At 52.8% G+C, this 19,391-nt stretch overlaps 2 protein-coding genes across 2 annotated transcripts in view; both read right to left on the bottom strand.

Moving 5' to 3' along the window:
* Positions 1-5,209, bottom strand: part of ZNF652 (zinc finger protein 652) — a 34,827-nt gene extending 29,618 nt beyond the window's left edge. Inside the window, exons 1-2 of the mRNA XM_074892222.1 lie at positions 4,059-5,209; positions 3,611-3,762 (exon numbers count right to left, since the gene is read on the bottom strand). The gene's annotated coding sequence lies outside the window, so the exon portion shown is untranslated. The remainder of the gene's footprint in view (positions 1-3,610; positions 3,763-4,058) is intronic.
* Positions 5,210-7,793: 2,584 nt separating this feature from the next.
* PHB1 (prohibitin 1) lies at positions 7,794-13,745 on the bottom strand. Its single transcript, XM_074892226.1, has 7 exons — positions 13,684-13,745; positions 13,060-13,185; positions 12,526-12,687; positions 11,968-12,110; positions 11,199-11,315; positions 9,969-10,064; positions 7,794-8,979 (listed from the first exon to the last, which is right to left on the bottom strand). The coding sequence occupies exons 2-7, from the start codon at positions 13,145-13,147 to the stop codon at positions 8,767-8,769; spliced, it is 819 nt and encodes a 272-aa protein (XP_074748327.1). The 5' UTR covers positions 13,148-13,185; positions 13,684-13,745; the 3' UTR covers positions 7,794-8,766.
* Between the last annotated feature and the right edge of the window lie 5,646 nt (positions 13,746-19,391).

The following is a 19,391-nucleotide window of genomic DNA, read 5'->3' as shown; positions in this document are numbered from 1 at the left end:
GAATATAAGCAGTGTGGGAAACGCGCCTCCACGTGTGCTCCTCACTGCAGGCAGTGCCCAGGACAGGTGATACAGATCTTCATTTCCTCCCTAAACTGCTGCAGTGTTTGTTTGCAGCTCACTCCAGAAGTAGCAGCAATACAGTAGTAGGTGACATTGTACCTCCCTGGAAACCAGATATTTTTTTCTCCTAAGCAGCTTAGAATCCTTCAGGGTGAAAAGTACAATAAAAGTATGAGAATTAGCTGGGCCAGGGGCTGCGGATACAACAGAACACAGTGATACCCACCTGTTTTTTTAAAAGGAGTAGATGTTCAAGACTTGCTGAGAAAGCAAACTTAACAAGTAAGAGTATTGTTGAGATGCAGTGAGCTCTGTGGTGGGGATAACCACTAGTACCAGCTGCAAAACAGTGTGGGAAGGAGAAAAATCAGAGGTGAACTCATGCTTTTATCAGCTGTTAATTTTCCTTGGTGTGGGCAGGCTTCTTGGGTTTGCAAAGCTGGGTGTTCTTGGGCAATCCCCGAGCCATCTGCTCTGGTTATTTTATATGGCTTTTCAGGTAGCAAACCAGGGCTGGAATCCTGTGATCTGAGAGATAGCTGCCCAGTCCGGGGCCTGCAGTCCCACGTGAGCTGTGCTGCTGAGAGATGGGGCTCAGTTTACAAGAGTTCTTGGCTTTACCCAGGCAGTGATGGCTCTCTGCTTCATCAGACTCCTGCTGTGATGATTTCTTGGGAAACTCAGCAGCCCTCTTTCTTCCCACAGCCAACAGGGAGATGGGCTGTCTTCCCGCTGTCCTCCCTGCCTCCTCCCACGGTGAGAGGTGACTCTGGGTGGCTTGTTGGTGCTGGTGACAGGGCTGGCACTAAGCAGGGCCAAGTGGAACAGCACTAGCCCTTCTCCTCATGCTTGGTGTTTTGCTGAGGCCTCCACATCATAATGGTTCTGTTTTGGGGACAGCCTGACCCGGGCATGACTTGACACTTGGGAGAATGCGGTTGCAATGGGGACTCTTTCTCCTCGCCTGAGGGAGAGAGGCCCTTGGAGCTACATGCTGCTCACAGACCTTGCAAAGAACAGGCCCTGCCCCACTAGGAACACGAGCCAAGGGTGAGAAGAGAAACTGAGGCATGGACACCTTGCTGACCCGGTCTGCAACCCAACCAGTTGACTCTCAGATTAATCCTTTATCTTTTAGGTATCATGCAATGTCCTGCAGGATTCAGGATCCTCTCAAGCAATGGGAAAGGAAGCAAAAGGAAAACAAAGGGTTTTTCCTGCTAGTTCTTGTCACAGGAAGCCCTGCACTGTCTGAGGGAACCTCCACCACTGAGTGCAGAGGCGCTGGGCTTTGAGACTATATCAAAGTAGAAGTTCAAGCAGAGGAAATTCCTGTTCCCATTCTCCCTTCTCCTTTACTAGTTCAGTGTAGGGCCACAATTAAAGATTAACTGCCTCCAAATAATGTATCATCAGAGCTAACACCCACCAGCATCTCCTTGTGCCCAAGATTAGACCTTTGGAGCAGCAGAGCTGACATGGAATAAACACCTGAGATGCAGAACTGCAGACCGAGGTACCCACTGGGGGTACCAGTAGCTTTAACTCCGCCCTTCTGAGAAGACATACTGGGCCCTCCCTGGCAAGGATTTTAATGCTGCAAGCACCTGGATGCTGAGGGCAGCTCCTCGGGGACCCAGCATGGCCAGCTGGTTTCCCTGTGGTTTTACAGGGCCTTGTGCATTAGGGGCTTGAACTGAGCCAGGGCAGGGCAGCAGTAACAGCCTGGTGTGATACAGAAAAGCCTGGTAGATCCATGTGTGTTAACTTTCTTTGGGGTACTGGGGGCGGGGTGGTAAAATGACTGTAGCTATCAGCCTCTGCATAAAAATCATGCCACAAAAAAAAAAAAGTTTTCTTGGGGAGCCTTGGGTTTGTGGGTTTGTTTTTTTTTAAATAAAGTAAAATACAGATTCTGAGATATGGCAGTTGGACAAGAGCAGGATGGGAGTGAGAGAAACAGAACTGGGCTTTTACTCTTTGTTTTCTGTTCAATCTGCTTTGGTGTTGTACTGTAATCTCAGGTGGTCTCCCCAGCAGGGAAGTTCTAAAGTTTGTGCTGGGGTAATATTTAAATGAAAATGTCACCATAGCAGGCTGTTCGGGACATTTCTGTTCCTGCTCAGATCAGCATCCACCCCTAGAAAGCAGTGCAAGTAGGGTCCATGTACCTTGGCTAGTGAGGAACAAGCTGGTTCAACTAGAGTCCATTCACACCCAATCTTCCAGCCTAACTTTTTGTGTAGAAGCTTCCCTCCAGGTTTGAAAAACTGTGCTTGGGGGGAAGGTGCTGTGACAGAGGAAACAGAGCTGTATTTACCAGCTTTGCAGAAGGGGCACTGCAAGACTTATACCCGGGAAAGTCACGTTTGAATGAATGTCTCTGGGATAGACTCACCTTGTTCAGGCTTAACCCCTGCTTCCTTCCTGTTCTTGCCTCTGTTGAATATTTTTAACATACCGCTTCAGAGGCATCCTGCGCACACTCTTTCCTAGCCTCCTCCTGCCCTTCCTGCCCCTACCAGCACGGGGGACACGAACACATCTTGCAACTGGCATCTTCCATCATCTCCCATCTTTTGCGCTGCTGTCTTGCAGCTCAGTTTGGGACACAGTTTCCCATGCTCATGCACACCTTTGGCTTGTCAGAGATGAAGGATAACCCGCTGCAGGTTTCTGACTCGCTCCAGATCAGCATCATGCGCAGATCCAGTGTGGGGAACCCCAAATGCTGTTTTTACAGCAGCAGTTGAGCTCAGCCTCCCACGGGAGGTTCCCAGCCTCTCTCGTTCCTCTCCTTTCTGGGGATGTGTTCAGCAAGAACTGGGTGCCTGCTCCACCAGGTCCTCTCCCCACAGATTTAGGTTTTTCATGCTTTCTATGGGTGGGGAAAGTGAACCAAGCATGGCTGTAGGTGAGCACGTGGTTAACAGAAGCATCCACCTTACTTTTCTAAAGACATCAGATGCTTCACTTTCTCTGGAAGTTTGTTCTGCATCTACAGTATACTTTATGTCCCTGGTCACACACCCTGATGCCTCTCTACCTGTGACAGTCCTCTCCTGATTTACCAAGTAGAAAACCACAGCACAAAGCATCAAGTCATCCGTAAATAAACCTGACCTACCTCTCAGAGTTACATTAGTGTAAGTCAGGACTTGCTGGACTGAAGTCAGCTCAGTTCTGCTGATGGAAAACAGGCATATGAGGAACGTCTCAGCCCCCAGTGCTGCCTAGTGCCAGGCAAAGAATAATGAAACCAAATTTGGCCCTAAGAATTGTTCCCCATCTCCCAGCCGAGCTGAGCTCCAGCCTGGCTTAGGACATTATTTCTTACCCACTTCCACAAGTGCTTTCTCCCCCCACACACCCCACCACATCCTCTGTGTTTCAGGATGGAGGCATTTTCTGCTAGATCCACTTGGATATAAACAGCACAAAGGAAGCAATAAGGAAACTCCTCCCTATCCCTTGCTCTAACCACTTCAGACACGCTGCCAGCTTGCTGCAGGGTACAAATTATCACAAACTCGGGGAGCTCCCTTACCTGGAGAGGCTTCAGCTCTGGTACATCAGCGGGTATCGGGGAGCAGATGCCCATTTCAGTGCAACAGCCACACTGCAAATTACAACTGCACCGAGCACCCCTCCATGTGGCTGCTTTCGGTCTCCTCTTCACAAGTCAGGTAGGCTGGTTATCTATTAAATAGGGAGAGAGCACGCGCCCTAGAGAGGGTGAACACACAGAGGAAATCAGGCAGTTTCCTGTTTGTTTATCATGAACAAGAGCTTGTTTGGCTGGTCTCAATGTTGCTAGCAGGCTGGCCCAGCTGCTGCTGGTGGTGCAGAGCTGAGCTCTTCCACTAGCATGAAAGGAAGAAGTAGTAAAGCAAAGTCTCCCAGGAAAAAAAACCAACACAACAAACCAACAAACCAAACCCAAACCTCTCTGAAGGTTTGTAGCCAAGGCAGAGTGGTGGGCAGGGAGGTTTCACCTTGGCTTGTCGGGCTCTGATGTGTGAAGGTGGCAACCAACTGCTGCTCTTTGGTCTCAAGCGGGAGATGCATTCTGGCAGCAGAGAGGGCTGCAGTCTCCTCATCATACAGGGCTTTTTAGGTGCCCCAGCAGGTCTTATATTGTCCATTACCAGCAGACTTTGCCCAAAACCTGGTCCCTGTAGCATAGTTTTTGGGCTGTATTCAGAGAAATACAAATTAGGAGTCTGTGCTGTCATTACTCAAATCACTCTGGAGCCACAAAACTACAGGGCTTCAGATTAAAAAACTGCCAAGCTTTTACCAACGCTGGCCCCTCCAGTATGAATTCGTCACTGATGTTTGGGGCCCAAGGACTCAATGCTGTTTTCTAATCTCAAGCTAAAGCAGCTTGCACCTCTGAAGTCATGCCTAGACATTTCTGTTGTTCCTGTCCACCCTGAATTAGTAATAAACTAGGGAGAACCTTTGGTGGGTGGGAAAGGAGCTCAAGGGGCTGCGCGGGGACAGGCCACAAAGCCAAGCCACCCTGGGACCAGGGTTCGAAAGGTGCCAGTGCCTGTCTCCCTTTAAGTGAGCTACCTTAGGCCGGAGGAGTTAAAACCTGGAGCTGGTTTTAAAAAAAAGTTAAAACCTGTCCACTACTTGTGTCCTCTGCCCAGGGCAGGGTGACCTCCCCACACCCCTGTCCCCACGGGAGACCGAGGGACACCCTTAGGTCCCTTCCCATGCAGAATTGCTGCTGCCATCTGGTGGGAGATCGGCCCAGCTGCCGGCCTCCGCGGCTCTGCAGTTCGCATTCATCTTGCCTCCTGGAAAAGGTGACCCCTTCCTTAGCAAACCTCCTTCCGGGCTAGACGCGGTCTGTCACGCTTCGCAGCAAAGCTACAGCCTCCATCGCTCACCCGCAAAACACTCCCGGCCCCAGGACTTTGGTGTTAAATGTAACCATTTGTTGGAAAAATGGAAACATCCAGGATTACCTGGTGTGATGCTGGTGTGAGTCAGCTCTGGGGAGGGAGAGCCTGGCAGAAGGACATTTAATTCTGACTAGCAAACACCCAGGCAGAGGTCTGGGGCAGAGCCTTTCTCCGAGTAAATTTTTGTGTCATTTTAGCTGGGTTCCTTAAGGAAGTGCGTGCTTTCTCCATCCCAGTAACACATCCAGCCTTGCTGGGGAAGCGCTGGCTTGATGCAGTCATGCTGTCTTTCATCTGGAGAAAACTGATTTCAAACTAACTTGATGGGGGATGAAAAGCTGTCAGATATACTAAATTCAAAGTGTTCTGTGCAAATAGGTGACAAAAACTAAGAAAAACTGACCAGAGAAAGCATTCCCCTCCCCAAAGCAAAAGTTTTAGCATGGCTGCAATCTGTAATAAGCAGCAGAAAGTCCAAACAACAGGGAACTGGTGTAACTGCCCAGTGCAGGAAATTCTTCAGTCAGACCTGTGCCAGACCACAAGCCCACTGGCTTTTCTGTTCACAGAAACAAACCTGAGGTTTCTTCACCTCCCTTCAAGTGGCATCATGCAGCTGCCTCCCACCTACAATCCCAGCTTACCTTGGCCTGAAGCATCTTACCCAGAAGATGTGGCACATGGTGGTCATGGAGTTCTAGGTCAGAGACAGTGGTTGCTCCTCCAGGCATGGTCACACGACAGTTCCTTTCTTGCTGTCTCTAAGGATGAGGTGAAGGGGGAAAATCTGCCATTTCTGGAGCACTTCCAGCACCTTCGTGTTGCGAAGAGCAGGCAGCCCTTGCGATAGCTCTGCCCTGCAGCCGGGAGCTAGACCCCCCCTGCCAGCAGAGCTGCAGGACACCAGGCTGATGGAGCGGTTTAGGGAGGGCAGACCAGGACCTGCACAGCTGAACTCCTCTCTCTGCCCTCAGTACAAAGCCACATGCCTCGACCCTCTCTCTTGTTTCTTCACCCCGGGTTGTGCTCCACTTTCACGAGCAAGTTTTTGTTACTGGATTATTAAAAGCAACAAGGTTAGAAACGCCAAACAGAGAGGGTGGGGACGCCTTGTTTGTTGGAGCAGCGAGGGCGGCCTGCCTTCATGTTACCCAAGCCCGAAGCTCTTTCTATTGCCCTGACAAGTAGAGCCCTGAGAGCGAGCGCTCACACCCTGCTAACGCCTCCCGAACGCTGCGAGGGAAGGGCCAGCATCCCGGGAAGCCGAGTTCAGCCTTCAACTCTTCAGTCCAGCCTTGGCCTGGCATGCCAGGCAGGCCAGTCCTTGACTACACAATCTCAATTTTTTGTTGGGTTTGGTTTTGGGGTTTTTTTTGTACATCAAGGAGTCCGCCAGCACCTGAGAAGTTTGGCAGAGGATGACAGGCAGTGCTGGCTCGCTGCTGTGCAGCTCTCGGAGCAGCATCCATCCAGCAAGCAGAAGGCTGTTTCCTCACCCAGTATCCTCGTACAGCCCACACAAAACCACATCCCGATTTTAGGGTCACCAATCCCATCTGGAGCCAGACAGCTCGACAGTCTACAAGGCTGAAGAGCGGCTATAAACACAATATAAACAAGGGGTTCAGCTCGCACACACCGAGACAGCTACAGGTTCAAGAGCAGCTTTGAAGTCTGATGAGTTCATGGCAGCTTTAGGCATTAAGTGAGGCAAAGCGAGGGTAGAAGAGCAGTTAACAGCCAGGGAACATTTGTAAAAAGAATTATACCCAAAAGCAAAGGAAACAGAGATTAATCAGACCCAGGGGCCACTGTTAGAGCCTCAGACACCTCCTCCAGAGAGACTAACAGCAAAAGCAGCAGGAAACACTCCACACTCCACTGAAAATGCAGAACTGGAGGGAGAGGTAATGCAGAACTACAGAAGCTGAGAAGGGATTTCAGACACACTGTTTTGAGCCCAACACCTGGTGCATGAATCTAATGGAGAGAAACGCAGGAAACGCTAAGGGGGCTTTAAAAGGAGCCTTGGGAGAAAAGTGAAAGCTTCCTTAGAAGTGTCTGAAGCGGTAAACCAGAAGAATAAAGAACAAGAGCACTGGAGGGGGAAGAGGTCTGGAAGTTATTTGGGAGTTATGGACCTGACTGCTCAGCTGCTTAAAATATTTTGCAAGCTCAGGCACCTCATCACTGCAAGATCCTACCCTGCCCAACAGAAAAAGCAGGCAAGGCTTTCCATTTCGCCAGAGGCGAGGGCAACAACTCAAAGTGGCTGCACCATGACGAAACGAGCCCACCATTCACAGCAGCTTTCTGAGAGCTTAACGTCCTCAGCGTAGCAATGACACCCACCTAAGACTGCGCTGCTCAGGGAGAACTGACCGTATGAGCAGCCTCTTTGCAGGATGGGGGGAGTGTGCCAGGCTAGCGCCGTGCCTCTGACAGCTGCTGACAGGTTTGAAGTTCCCTGTAGGCTGTATCTGGTACAATACACCCCCGTTTTCTTTCCAACAGCACGGTGTTGCATCAAAAGAGCGCCCTGGAAAATGTAGGTACATGCAGTAAACAGCCTGAACTGTGCATGGGAAGAAGTTAAAAGCCTTTGCAATAACCTCAAGATACTCTCAGCCTTACCTTGTTGCAGGAATTCAGCCCAAGAATCATCTTTTAAGCTTTTGTCAGGAGCAAGACCTATTTGCCTGTGCTAAGAGACTTTATCCAGATAACCTAGCACAAGCATGAGGTGTCTTGCTCCACTGACCCAACCTTCATTCTTCTGAGGTATCAGAAAAAAAAAAAAACACCCCACACTACTACACGTGGGACCATGACATTTATTGAAGGCTGGTTATACAATCTCAAACCCATCACATCCTCCTCACAATTCAGGTTCCCTAAATAAAAAGAGCATTGATGTAACAGAGAATTCTGCCCACCTCCGACTGCCTGAGCCACAGAGCACCGAGTTGTCCCCTCTTTGTCCCAGGTGCCATTTCAATAGGCCAACTGCCACTTTTACTGACCGTGGTCCTGCAAACAGGGCAAGTGGTGGCAAAGAGATTGGTGTGCGGCAGCGGGGGGAGAAGTGGAGATGTCCCATTGCCAGCGTGCACGTGTGAAATATTTCCTGCAGAGGAAATATCTTCTCCTCTGTGCCTGAAACCCATTTACTGCATAAAGTGAATCTCTGCTATTCTCACCCCCAGCTGCAATCCCCTCGACCTGTGCCTCCAGCGAGCAGCGCTACGGTTCACACAGGCACAGCAGAGCCACTGCCCTAACAGCTGAGATGTCCCCTGTCCCCCTACTCTCAGCAGGCACCTGAAAAAAAGACTGGCTTGACAGAAGAGCGAGCCCTGAGCGTCCCTGTTCCGTAGTCCAGGACCTGCAAGTCTGTAATGACCCTGGCTCCGCCAGCCTAAAGGCACTGAAGCATCGCTGTGAAACCCGATTGATACAGCACTCCTGTGCTCAGGGAGTCACCTGGGCTACCTGTTCATCCCAGGAGTGAACAGATGAAAACTCTGCTCCTGTTGCTCAAACTGCCTGGAAAGGGGCAATTCTCAAACCTAGCTTAATGGTCAGTGGAGCCACCACTCTGACCGTACATGGGAGGAATGCAGGTTTGTTGTCAAGAGTGTTCGGTTTTATTTGATTAAGAATTCAAAATGGGTTGAGTTTTAAATTTCCTCTGCTTTTACCAATGAGGAAATTGCAAGGATTCTTTTGGAAAGGGCTGATCTGGTAGGTAGAGGTGACCAGGCTAGCTCTGGCTGCAGAGCCGGGTTCACTGCGGCAGCTGGAGGAGCACAGACTGTCCAGAGGGCAGATAAGTGATGTTGCGGGACCGTGAGAGCTGGTACGCGATGTCTTCAGCTGCCTCCAGCTTGCGCAGCTCAATCAAGCCATCGCCTGCAGTGGCCAGTGAGTTGGCAATCAGCTCGGCTGCTTTCGAGTCTCCCTCAGCAGAGATGACAGCTGCTTTCTTCTGCTGCTCAGCCTGAAAGTGAACCCATGAGAAGGGAAATAAACAACAGAGGAAACAAGAGCAAAAGAGAAGGAAGATGCTGTTGGCATGTTGAAAATATAAATTCCCAACTTCACCACCCTACTGTTCTTTCTCCCAGCGGGAGAGCTGAGATAGAAAGTGATTTTATTTTAAAGCTGTATTCTGTTAAGACTGTTTTTCTGCCTGCTGTGGAAAAAAGGTTGAAAAATCATCTTGCAATTGCCTTATCAGTCCTAACCTCATGAAACATTAACCCACCTAAGGGCACTCCTGATGGAAAATTGTCCATGAAAGATTCGAGAACTTCAGTGGAGTTAAAACCGGGTCAGATAAACACTTCTACTGTTTAATCATCCTGGCTGATTACATGCATCTTACTGCATCAGTGGATTAGCTTTGGGTGTAGTTGTAGGTTCTTGCAATCTCAACAGGCGGGTGCTCTCAGCTGTACCGGGGTACTCTGACACAGAATTGTTTCTGTGGATGCTCACCGAGATCCTGGGTTATCCGAGATGATGTGGTCTTGCACACAATAACACTCCTAGGACATGGGCCCCCATGCCCATGGTATCAACCACCACGGAAAGCTTCAGCCACCCTCTCAAAATTCACAAACAGCAGGATCACTTGTGTGGCAAATCTCAACCCTGAACCCCATTTCTAGCTGACACTTTCTCCCGAGCGCTGTCTCCTCCCTCCTCCTCTATGCAGACAGTCCTGTTCAGCACTCCAGTAAGACCGTAACACGGTAGTAAAAGAAAAAAAAAAAAGACCCCAAAACCCAACAAAACCAACCTTAGGCTTTATCTATCCAACAATCACGTGTCAGAGCTGAGAACTGTATCAGCACTGTGACCCTACGTGATTTTGTCATTCTACCTGCCTGGTCTCCTGGACATGGGAGTGAGATGTTCACTGCAAGCTAGAGTGGGCAGGAGATACCAGGAACTGTCCCCAAATTTCTCAGAAGGACAAGGTACCTTTTCCACAATGAATCTGGCTCTCTCTGCTTCTTGCTGGGCCACTTGCTTCATTTCCACCGCCTCCGTGAACTCCTTGCCAAAGGTCAGATGGGTCTGCGGGGCAGAAATCAAGCAAAGTCCACAATGCTGAGAGTTTACAGCAGCACTGCTGCAACGCACACAGCTCCCGGCGGGGAGGCAGCCTGCCTATATCAGTGACGCCGGAACCGAGATGGAAAGCCAATATCCCTAAAAGAACAGGAACTGGGACAAGCGGGCCTCCCCACCCAGTTCTGAAGTCTCAAGGGAGACACTACAAGCACAGCTCCAGTCCAGCAGATCAGTAACACCAGTACCTTCGGAGACACACTGTGCTCCCCTGCCACCAGCGCCTGCCCCAGCACCCGGCAGAGGGAGCCCTCTTGCTCAACACTCCCCCCCACCATCTCCCAACCCATCCTGCACCCTCCACGCTCCGTCACCCACCGGTGTGCTCAGCCCGGGCTGTCTGACAGCCACAGGCTCCTGGGATGGAACAGGGGAAAAGTGAATCTCCTTCAGTAGAGTCCTCAGTGGGAAAGCACCAGAAACAAAGTCAAAACCTCATGTTTTTCTGGAATGAAGTCACCTTCCTGCAAAGACTTCCTATATGTTCAAAGCCAAATGAAAGAGCTCGTTTCCCTTTCCTCTAAGCAGGCTTTCGAGGGAAGTCCCAAAAGAGAGAGGGAGAGGCGCATGGACAAGCCAGATTACAACAGATCAGATTTCATTTATAAAGCTTATAGGGAGATAGGAGGGAAGAGCTCCCTCCTTGAATAGTCTTAGAAGACACAGCCAGGAGAATAATATTTCATAGGAAAAAAGCCACCATGGAAAGTGTACATTTGCACTGCCTCGTGTCTCAGGGTGCCTGTGGAACAGCTGCCTTTTCTAAAGCAACGTGCTGCCCGATCCATCACCCACAGAAGCATTTGCTCTTCGTTTGATCTCTAAAAGCCCTGCGACAGCGAGGTCTGTCGACAGGCCAGCGCAGCGGAGCCTTCAAGGGCTTTGCTCAAGGTCACAGGCCAGCAACAAAACCAGAGGTGCTGGCTTGAGCTGCAACAGCTACGTACCACGCAACAGCAGACACACGGAGTCCACACGTCCAAACTTCTTGGCCTTCTCTGGCCATCCACTGAGTCTCTTCTCCACCGCTCTTATTTGGGCACACTCCAAAGAGAAAAACTGAAAAGGGAGAACTCTTACCAAGGACACATCATCCAGAATGAGCCCGAAGGTTGCTGCTCTCTCCGTGAGGTCTTCACTCACTTGCCGCGAGACCAGCTCTCTCTGAGTGATCAATTCTCCAGCATCAAAGCGAGCCTGAAACCAGGATGGACAGCAGTGAGAAGAAAGCTCCCAGAAGCAAGAGATTCTCCATGCCCTGCCTGTCTTTGCACCCATGAACCCCAGAATTAATCCAGTTCTTCTCCCAAAGCTAACAAACACTGGGCCGCCCAGGAGAAAGACTGAATGACTGGGAATTTAAGTGTAAACTGGAGGGGAAGTTGTCCAGTTGAGCACTTAAGGTAAAAGCGCACAAGCTGGACTAAAGCTGGTTAGTTATTATTTAGCAGTCACCTGTGGATGTTTCCAAAACCAGAGGTCTTCAGTAAGCTGAAATCTAAGATGACATGAGAAGTGAAAATCCCAGTCTCCTGCCTGAGACTCCCAGCCTGAAGAGCAGAGCTACCAGCTGAGAGCAGGTAATGAAGAACCCTTTTTCCATCCAGAGCTCATCCAAAGTGAATTAAGTCAGGCCAAGCAATCAGAATGATGGAGAAGCAAACAATTAGCATAGCTACAATTAGCTTTTCTGGATGGCCCGTGAGAGCCTGAGGGATGGAAAGAGAAGCCTTGTTCTGGAGCATGACATAATCCACACTCCAGCGGGTCCCTCACTGCTAAAAAGAGGAGGAAAAAAAAAAAAAAAAAGGCAACTGGCAGAGCCCAGCAACTCTCATGCTGTCCTTACCACAACAGACTTGAGGATTTCAGTTGTGATCGAGGGCAGGACACGCTCATCGTAGTCCTCTCCAATACTGGTGAAAATGCGCGGTAACTGGGCGGTCACTGGTCTAAAGAGGATACGCAGCGTGATGTTCACGTTCTGTAGATCTGTAGAGAGTCAGGAAGTTAGTGGCAAACCATAGGGACAGGAGACATCCTGAGACTGCCCTCTCCAGGGCAACTAAGTGAGAAATAACACACATTGAGACTTCTTTTTGCCAGCAGTTATTTTCACTAGCCCCTTTCATTTTGGGATCCAAATCCTCCTTACACATAAGATTTAAGTTTCAGTGTGTTTGTGACGCAGGGAATTACTTGCCCTACTGTAAAGACAGAGACTTTATGTTCAAAGTTCAAATTTACAGCACTGAAGGAAGGGTCCCTTAATCTGTTCTATAACTAAAAACCATTCCTGACTCTGTGCCAAACCGGACTTGGGACACATGGGATCTCCATGTCCAGATAAAAAAAAAATTAATCAGAATATCTGGTTTTCTTACAGCTGCCGGCTCCAAGCACTCACCTTTGCTTCCAGTGATCACAGGAATGTTACGGGGGCGAGAGCGGCAGTCGAAAATGATGGGTTTCTGTACCCAGGGGATGAGAAAGTGGGTACCTTCTCCTACCACTGTGTCCTGGACCCCGCGGAATCGGTCAAAGATGACAGCTCTGTGGCCTGCGTCAACTAGAGAAGAAAACAGCACGTCATGGGCGGTTTCGCTACTGCCACCCGTTGTACCTGCACACCACCAAAACCTTCTCCGTGGAAACAATCTGTCAGGGTCAGTTAAGACCTTCTGCTGCAGGAGACTGGTGAAATTAATTAGACTGTTTGGAGCAACAAGGCAAAGATGATGCAGCTGGGAGTCCCGGCCCCTCACACTGCAGCTGTCTAGAGAAAGGACCTTGCAATGCAAAAGGTATAAAACAGCCCAGCCAGGCTTCACGTCCACCTTCCCGATGCCATTAGCAATAAAAGTGCAGAGCAGCCAAGATACTAACAGAACAAAAAAAAAGGTAGAAAGTGAACTGGAAGCACTCAGCTTCTCCCACTCACCATTGTAAAGAGCAGAATTGACAACTCCACCTGCAACAGCCAAGCCCAGGCCGAGCTTCCCAAGGCCTTCAAACACCTTCGCAGCCATTTCACACGTCCAGTTCCAGCCCCTTTAAAAAGTCCCTCCTGCAAAAAAACCCACAAGTTTGGTAAAATCGTATTAGGCAAGAAGGCCGGGGGGTCCTGCGCACAGGTGCCTACGGAGCCGAGGGTTAACCCCCCCCTCCAAAAATCCCAGCCTGCAGCGGCGGCGCAGCCCCCAGCAACTCCTTCTCCCCCTCAACAGCCACCTCAGCCCCACGGGGCCTCCTCCTCCTCCTCCCTGGGCTCAGATCCCCGCAGCACCCACCTGTGTGGGTGCCCCCATCCCAGCACCCCCCGCAGGACCAGGCCGACCCGCCCCCGGATCACGGCTCACCCCAGCCCCTCCCGTACCACCGCGGCCGCCCGCTGCAGGCCCTCCCGAACCCGGCCCAGCCGCCTCCCGCAGCCCCTCGCCAGGCCTCCCGCTCCCTCCTAGGCCGCTCGCCCCCAGGACAGGCGACCCGTCAGCCAAGGCCTCACTCCCGGCCCCGGCACCTACCGCGCCCTCCCGCCCCGCTCCCCTCCCGCGGCGCCCCTGACCTCCACATGAATCCGCGGCCGCCCGCCCCAACGCGCCTGCGCGCCGCGCCAAGACGCCCGCTCCTCATTGGCCCGCGCATCCCCGCGGCATTCTGGGATATGTAGTTCTACCTCCCTTTTCCCGCCGCCGCGCGCTTACAACTCCCAGCAAGCCCCGCGGCAGCCCGCTCCCTGAGCAAGGCCGCTTCCCATTGGCTGCAGCTTCCCGCTGCCCGCAGGGATCTTGGGAGCTGTAGTCCTGGCAGCGGGAGGGCACGTGGGGGTTGCACCGGGGCGCCCGGGGCCGGTGTAGAGGCCTGAGGAGGCCCCGGGAGGGTGAGTCAGCCTGTGCCCACCGCTCGCTTGTCACGGGAGAAAACAGGCCTGGAACTGGCCTGTCCCAGATCTCTGCAGAGGGGCAGCGGTTCCTGGAGGGGGCGGGGGGGGGGGGGGGGCGTGGGGACAGTGGCGGGTAAATGGATTTTGGCGAAGCGGTGGCGCTGCCAAGGAGGGACCCCAGACGTCGGGCCACATCCCCCCCCCCCCCCCCCCCTCCTGTGACACTGCCCCCGGCGCAGGCAGACTCCCGCGATGCGCATTGTCCCCTTTGGCGTGAGAAACCAGACAGCCCCCAGGGCAGCCCCCAGCGCAGCCCCCGTCCCGCTGCGGACAAAGGGCCCTTAGTCCCTCGCCATGAGCCTCCCCTCTGGCCCAGCACCCGCACGAGCAGGAGGACCGGTGCCGCTAGAGGGAAGCAGCGCTCTCCCGTCGGCTCCAGGAATCCTGATTAAAAGGAGAAAAACGGAGAGGAGGCAAAAAAAAAAAAAGTCCTCTGCCCAGGGAGACCCCAGAGGAGCTGCCTTCCCCCGAGGCAGCCCCGTCCTGTCCCCACCGTGGCACCTTCCCTGGTGGGTTTTCCATCTGATGTGACACCACTGGGCACAGGGGACTTCATTACCTCCCAGGCCGCGTCCTCCCCGATGGCATCTCAGGATAAAAATGGTATTGAACCCCCTCCAATAGGGTCCAGCAGATCCCAGGAGCAATCAGGGAGCATCGTGTCCCCTCTGTGAGCTCAGAGGGTCCCCTTCCCCCCTATTCTGCTCCTTGTGGGGAAACTGAGGCACGGAGCTGCTCAGCAACCCAGCGATGGAAGCTCCTGTGCTGCAGCCTCCTGGCTGCCTGTGCTGTACTTTGAGTGGGGTAACGGATGGGAGCCCTAAAAGTGAGGGCAGGTCCCAGCTGGTGTCCCTGATCCCCAGCTCTTGCCTGCGTGTGTCTTCAACCCCACGGGGCGGCTGTGCTGAAGCAGCTCCTGCCTGGGAAGGTCACTCCCTCCCGGGTCCCCTGTGGCATCCCTGGGTCCCCAGCACAGCTGTGCGGACAGATGTGCTGTGGAAGCCCCGTCCTGTGTCTGGCAACGCTCCTTCCGAGGCCACAAAAGCTCTTTTGTGCCTCGGCAGTGCTGGAAAGCGGATGCTGAAGAGGACCAGGACAAAGTGAAGGTGTTCAGCTGTGGCCGGTCTTGCCAGGGACCCCCCTGAAGCCCAGCTGAAATGGGGGTGCCCCAGGGACCCAAGGCCCAAAAGCTGCCCTGAGCAGGACCTGGGTCTCCTCACAGTCACTATTCCTGAAACCCTGAGGCACCACAAACTAATTTGGGGGCCAGATCCTGGCAACCCCCCACTGGAGCAAGCAGGAAGCATAAAGCTGAATTTTGAGTGCTCCTGTGCCTGACCTTGGCCATGTGCCTCCCTCCAGGGATAAATCCCGGGAGCATCTGCCTCCATCTCCAGCCCAGTCAGCAGGATCAGCCCCCACAGCCCAACGCCGTCCCAGTGCACCCCCCACCAGCCACTGGGCTTTCCCCCAAGGATGACTTTGTCCTGGGAGGCTTCTATCTACTTGCATCTAATCCAATAACAACATCCTAATTGGTGAAAAAGCTGCGGCTATAAACACCGAGAGATTTATTCCCCTTTGACGTGAGATTCACGCAGGGCACAATTCAATCATTAAAATCAGGATTTATGGAGCTGGGGGCTGGGGCTTTGCACCCCCCTGCCCAGCATCACCCTGCATGTTGCATTTCACAGCAGCTGTCGTGGGTGCATTCGCTGCCGGCTTTGCACAGCCCCCTTTCCTTTTCCTCGTCGTATAAAATGAGTCTTTCCCATTCATGCAAAAAAGGGAAAAAGGCTCGTGGCAATGGGAATTTTTGGTCCAGGGCCTAGGTTTTAGGGTGTGAGCTCCGGGAGCCGCCGGGTTGGAGCCAGTGACACCCGCCCAGCAAAAACGGAGGAAAATGAGTCCTTTGTGCAGAGAATATCTGGCGGGTGATTCAGCCAGCGCTGACGCCGGTGGTACGGGCTGACATGCTGCTTGGCAGTTTGCGGGGACCCGATGTTTCTCCCCACCATCCACCGAAACTGTCCCCAGCTTCGTGGGCTGGGGGACGTGGCACAAACCCTCGGTGGCTGGTGACTTGCTGGGTTTGGGATGGAGACGGGTTGAGCAGCCCCAAAGTAGCCGGGAGCATCCTGTGCCCCATGGAACGAGGTGAAGGCGGCCGTGGAGGCGCACACCGAAACACCGCTGGCCTGAGACCCCGCTGTTGGGCAGTGAAGGCGGCAGCCACTGTCCCCGGGGCTGCAAGCTGCACCCCTTGCTTGAATCTTTTAACCAGGCTGCTGCTGTCCACCACATTTTGGAGGGACATTCCTCCACAGGGCAAAGAAACAGCAGCTTCAAGAAGCGGCTCATTGTCCTCGGGTGGCGCAGCCGGAGCTGGACAGCCTGGCCCAGCTCCGGCCACCACAGCACGGGAACAAAAAGCCTCCTCTTCTCCAACCCTCCACAGCCGGGCATCCGTGGCCAGTGCTACCCCTGAAAAATTTATGGCATGAAGTTTGCAAACTGCGGAGAATCCAAGCGCTCGGCGGCCGGTGACCCCAGGAACGCATCGATCCGCAGGGGTGCAGTGACAGAGGCACCCAATTGGAGAATGGCTTTTCGCAGAAATGAGGTTTTTCCAACCCAAACCACGGGTTTGGTTCGCACATGGTGGGATGGGGCTGATGCTGCTGCCCCGTTCCCACCCGCCTGGCCCCACACAGGGGTCCCAGCCTGAGCCCCGGCGGCTCCAGCCCCACGCCTGGCACGTAACCCAGTTAGTCTCAATAAGCGTTTAAATTAAATTAGTTAAACTACATTAAACCCCTGCGAGGACACGGTTCAGAGTGGAAACGGCCTTAATGTGATTTCAGCTGACTTCCCTGCCACAATTTGCAAGTCAGAGAAATCGAATTAAGGCTGTTTTCGTTCTGAACTCTGTCCACACAGGCCCGTAATGCAGTTTAATTAATCTGCTTTAAAATTGAGCCTGTCTTTCATTCAGGCAACTTCACCTGACTCACCCTGGAGAAGCAAAAACTCCCCGGGCAGGCAGCGGGGCTGGACTGGGAGCCCTGGGCAAGCGCAAAGCTCGGCCATAGGTTTGAGGGTGGAAGGTCCTGGGCGGTTCAGAGAAAACCAGGATTATCCTTAATCCCATCACGGAATAATCTGGGGTCAAGCTCCGTGCAGCAGCGAGCTGCATCCCCCCACACTGGGCTCTGGTGAGCTGGAGCATCCCGGCTCTTTGCCGCCCAGGGTCCCAGCAGCGCCGCGGGCACCGGGGCCAGGGTTTCTTGGCTCTCCTCGATGGTTATCGCCACTTAACAAAGTTTCCTCCTCAGTGGAAGCGAGCAGCCAGCTGAAACCAGCTGCATTAAGCCCCGTGCAGCTCCCGGGAAGGCTGTAATGGCTGGTAATTGCCGGCCAGCAGCTCCGAGAAGGCTGGGGCTGGGCCAGGGAAGACGTCGGCCTCCCAAAACCCACAGCCCCTTTATCTTCCCCGGATCCTCCAGCTGCTCCCCATCCCCTTCCCCATCCCCTTCCTTCTGGCTTGCACCAAATTTGCGAAGTAAATGGGCGGCTCTGGCCTCCTGCACCAAAACAAGACCCTGGGGGGATCTGGGGCACCCCCCAGAGCACAGGGGTACCTCAAGTGCTGCAGGCGGGGGGTTTCTCTCACCTTCCCTTTGCTCCCAACCCATTTTCTCTGTAAAGGTAAAATGGCATCTCCATAAAGGACCTCCAATTAAAAGGGAGTTAATGACTTAATGAATCATAACAAAATCTGCTTGCATTAGCACATGAACTGCTGACCCTCTCTCGTTGTGGCTACCAGCTTTTTAATTGCATTACCTTTTTATTTCCTTCCCAGCAAATTGGCTGCTCGTTAAGTGTGTTGGGGTGGAGCGAGTGGGGCTCTGGAGGGTGAGGGACAGGTAAAGCCCAACCTGGAGGGGGTGAGCTCCCCCCTGTGCCCCATCCTGCACCAGCACTGACCTGAAGCCAGAACCCCAGCACACCAAGAAGCCACGCTCTCAGCCCCTGCTCCTTTCCCCTGGTGATAAGGATTTGCAGTGCTGCAGAAAATTAAGACTTAAATTAAATTAAGACTTAAATTAAGATTTTTAGGGTGCTAGGAGCTGTACAACCCCCCAAACAAGGTTTATGTGCTGCTGTAGCATCCCCATCAGCCCCCACCCACCTTATAGCCCCCCAGAGCAGCCAGGAGGGCTAAGGGGGGGCTGGATGCTCTTCCTCATTAACTGCTCATTAATGCCCCATCGCACGATGGGGAGCAGCTCCAGGACGGGCTTTCTCCTCCCCACAGCCTGGCTGTGCTCACCCAGGGACCCACATGGCCGCGGGTACCCTGAGCATCCTCTAATGAGCATCTTCTCACCCCCTGGCTTTGGGGGGACATGGGGAGGTCCTGCAGAAATTATATATATTATATATGCTTTATAGTTTTATATATATGTGTGTGTATCTATATAAATACATATTCATAGTATGTGCTACCTGATTTTTTTAGTAAATTGAGTAGAATTATTTAATTTTAAACTTGTATTTAAATGATGGACATTATTTTTGAGTCAGAAATTAATGGGATTAATATACAATAATTCTTTCTTTCTATGTTGTAACTGCCACTGAAGGTAAGTATTAAAACCATTTCACATTTATGGAGATTATGTGATAAAGAAGCTGTTTCTTCCTCTGGGTTACATAGAGTTTTATACATATGCCCAGCCTGGGGTCTGACATTTTCCCCCTCCCCTTTCTGGCGTGGTCATCACTTCCCTTGGTCTTTCACAGCTCCCCCAACCCGCTGCACCCACCCAAAGGCAGCACCGGCTGTGGGTGCTCCCCGGGTGGGTGGCTGAGCCCACCCGCGCGGGGCCGGGTGGTCGATGGCTCCAGGTCAGATTCCCCCTCCCCTCTGCCCAGGGGCTCTAAAAGCATTTTCATCTGAGCTGATACGTTACAGAAAGCTCTGGAAGGAGCTGGCCCCGCACTGGCACAGGAGGGTGAAGCTCTGGCGTGGCCCCAAGATGGGGGGTTCACCCCGGGCTGGCAGCATCTGGGGGCCTGGGAAGCCCTGGGACCCCCCGTGAGGCTGGTGGGAGCTGCTCTGCTGGGGGGACGTGGTGTTTCTGTGCGGCTGCCTGGGTCTGCTGGAAGGGCAGGAACATCCCCCGGCTCATTTGCAGAAAAATAAAGAGCAAACTTGACAGTTTGGGGGGTGACGTGACCAGGATTCAGGGGGGGTGTCTGCTGCTGGGGTGCCCACAGGGAGGAAAAACCCTCCTGGGGGTTTCTGCACGGCTCGGAGT

This window comes from Strix uralensis, chromosome 22 (genome assembly GCF_047716275.1).
Source record: "Strix uralensis isolate ZFMK-TIS-50842 chromosome 22, bStrUra1, whole genome shotgun sequence".
Lineage (NCBI taxonomy): Eukaryota > Metazoa > Chordata > Aves > Strigiformes > Strigidae > Strix > Strix uralensis.
Note: the sequence above shows the minus strand (reverse complement) of the source record. Positions and strands in the feature narration are given on the sequence as shown.

Coding starts and splice junctions, on each gene's coding strand:
- PHB1 (XM_074892226.1), bottom strand. CDS start 13,147: ATGGCTGCGAAGGTGTTTGAAGGCCTTGGGAAGCTCGGCCTGGGCTTG. Junction 10,065..11,198: donor TTCTGGATGATGTGTCCTTG/GTAAGAGTTCTC, acceptor TCTGCCCCGCAG/ACCCATCTGACCTTTGGCAA. Junction 8,980..9,968: donor CCAGATTCATTGTGGAAAAG/GTACCTTGTCCT, acceptor GTTCACTTTCAG/GCTGAGCAGCAGAAGAAAGC.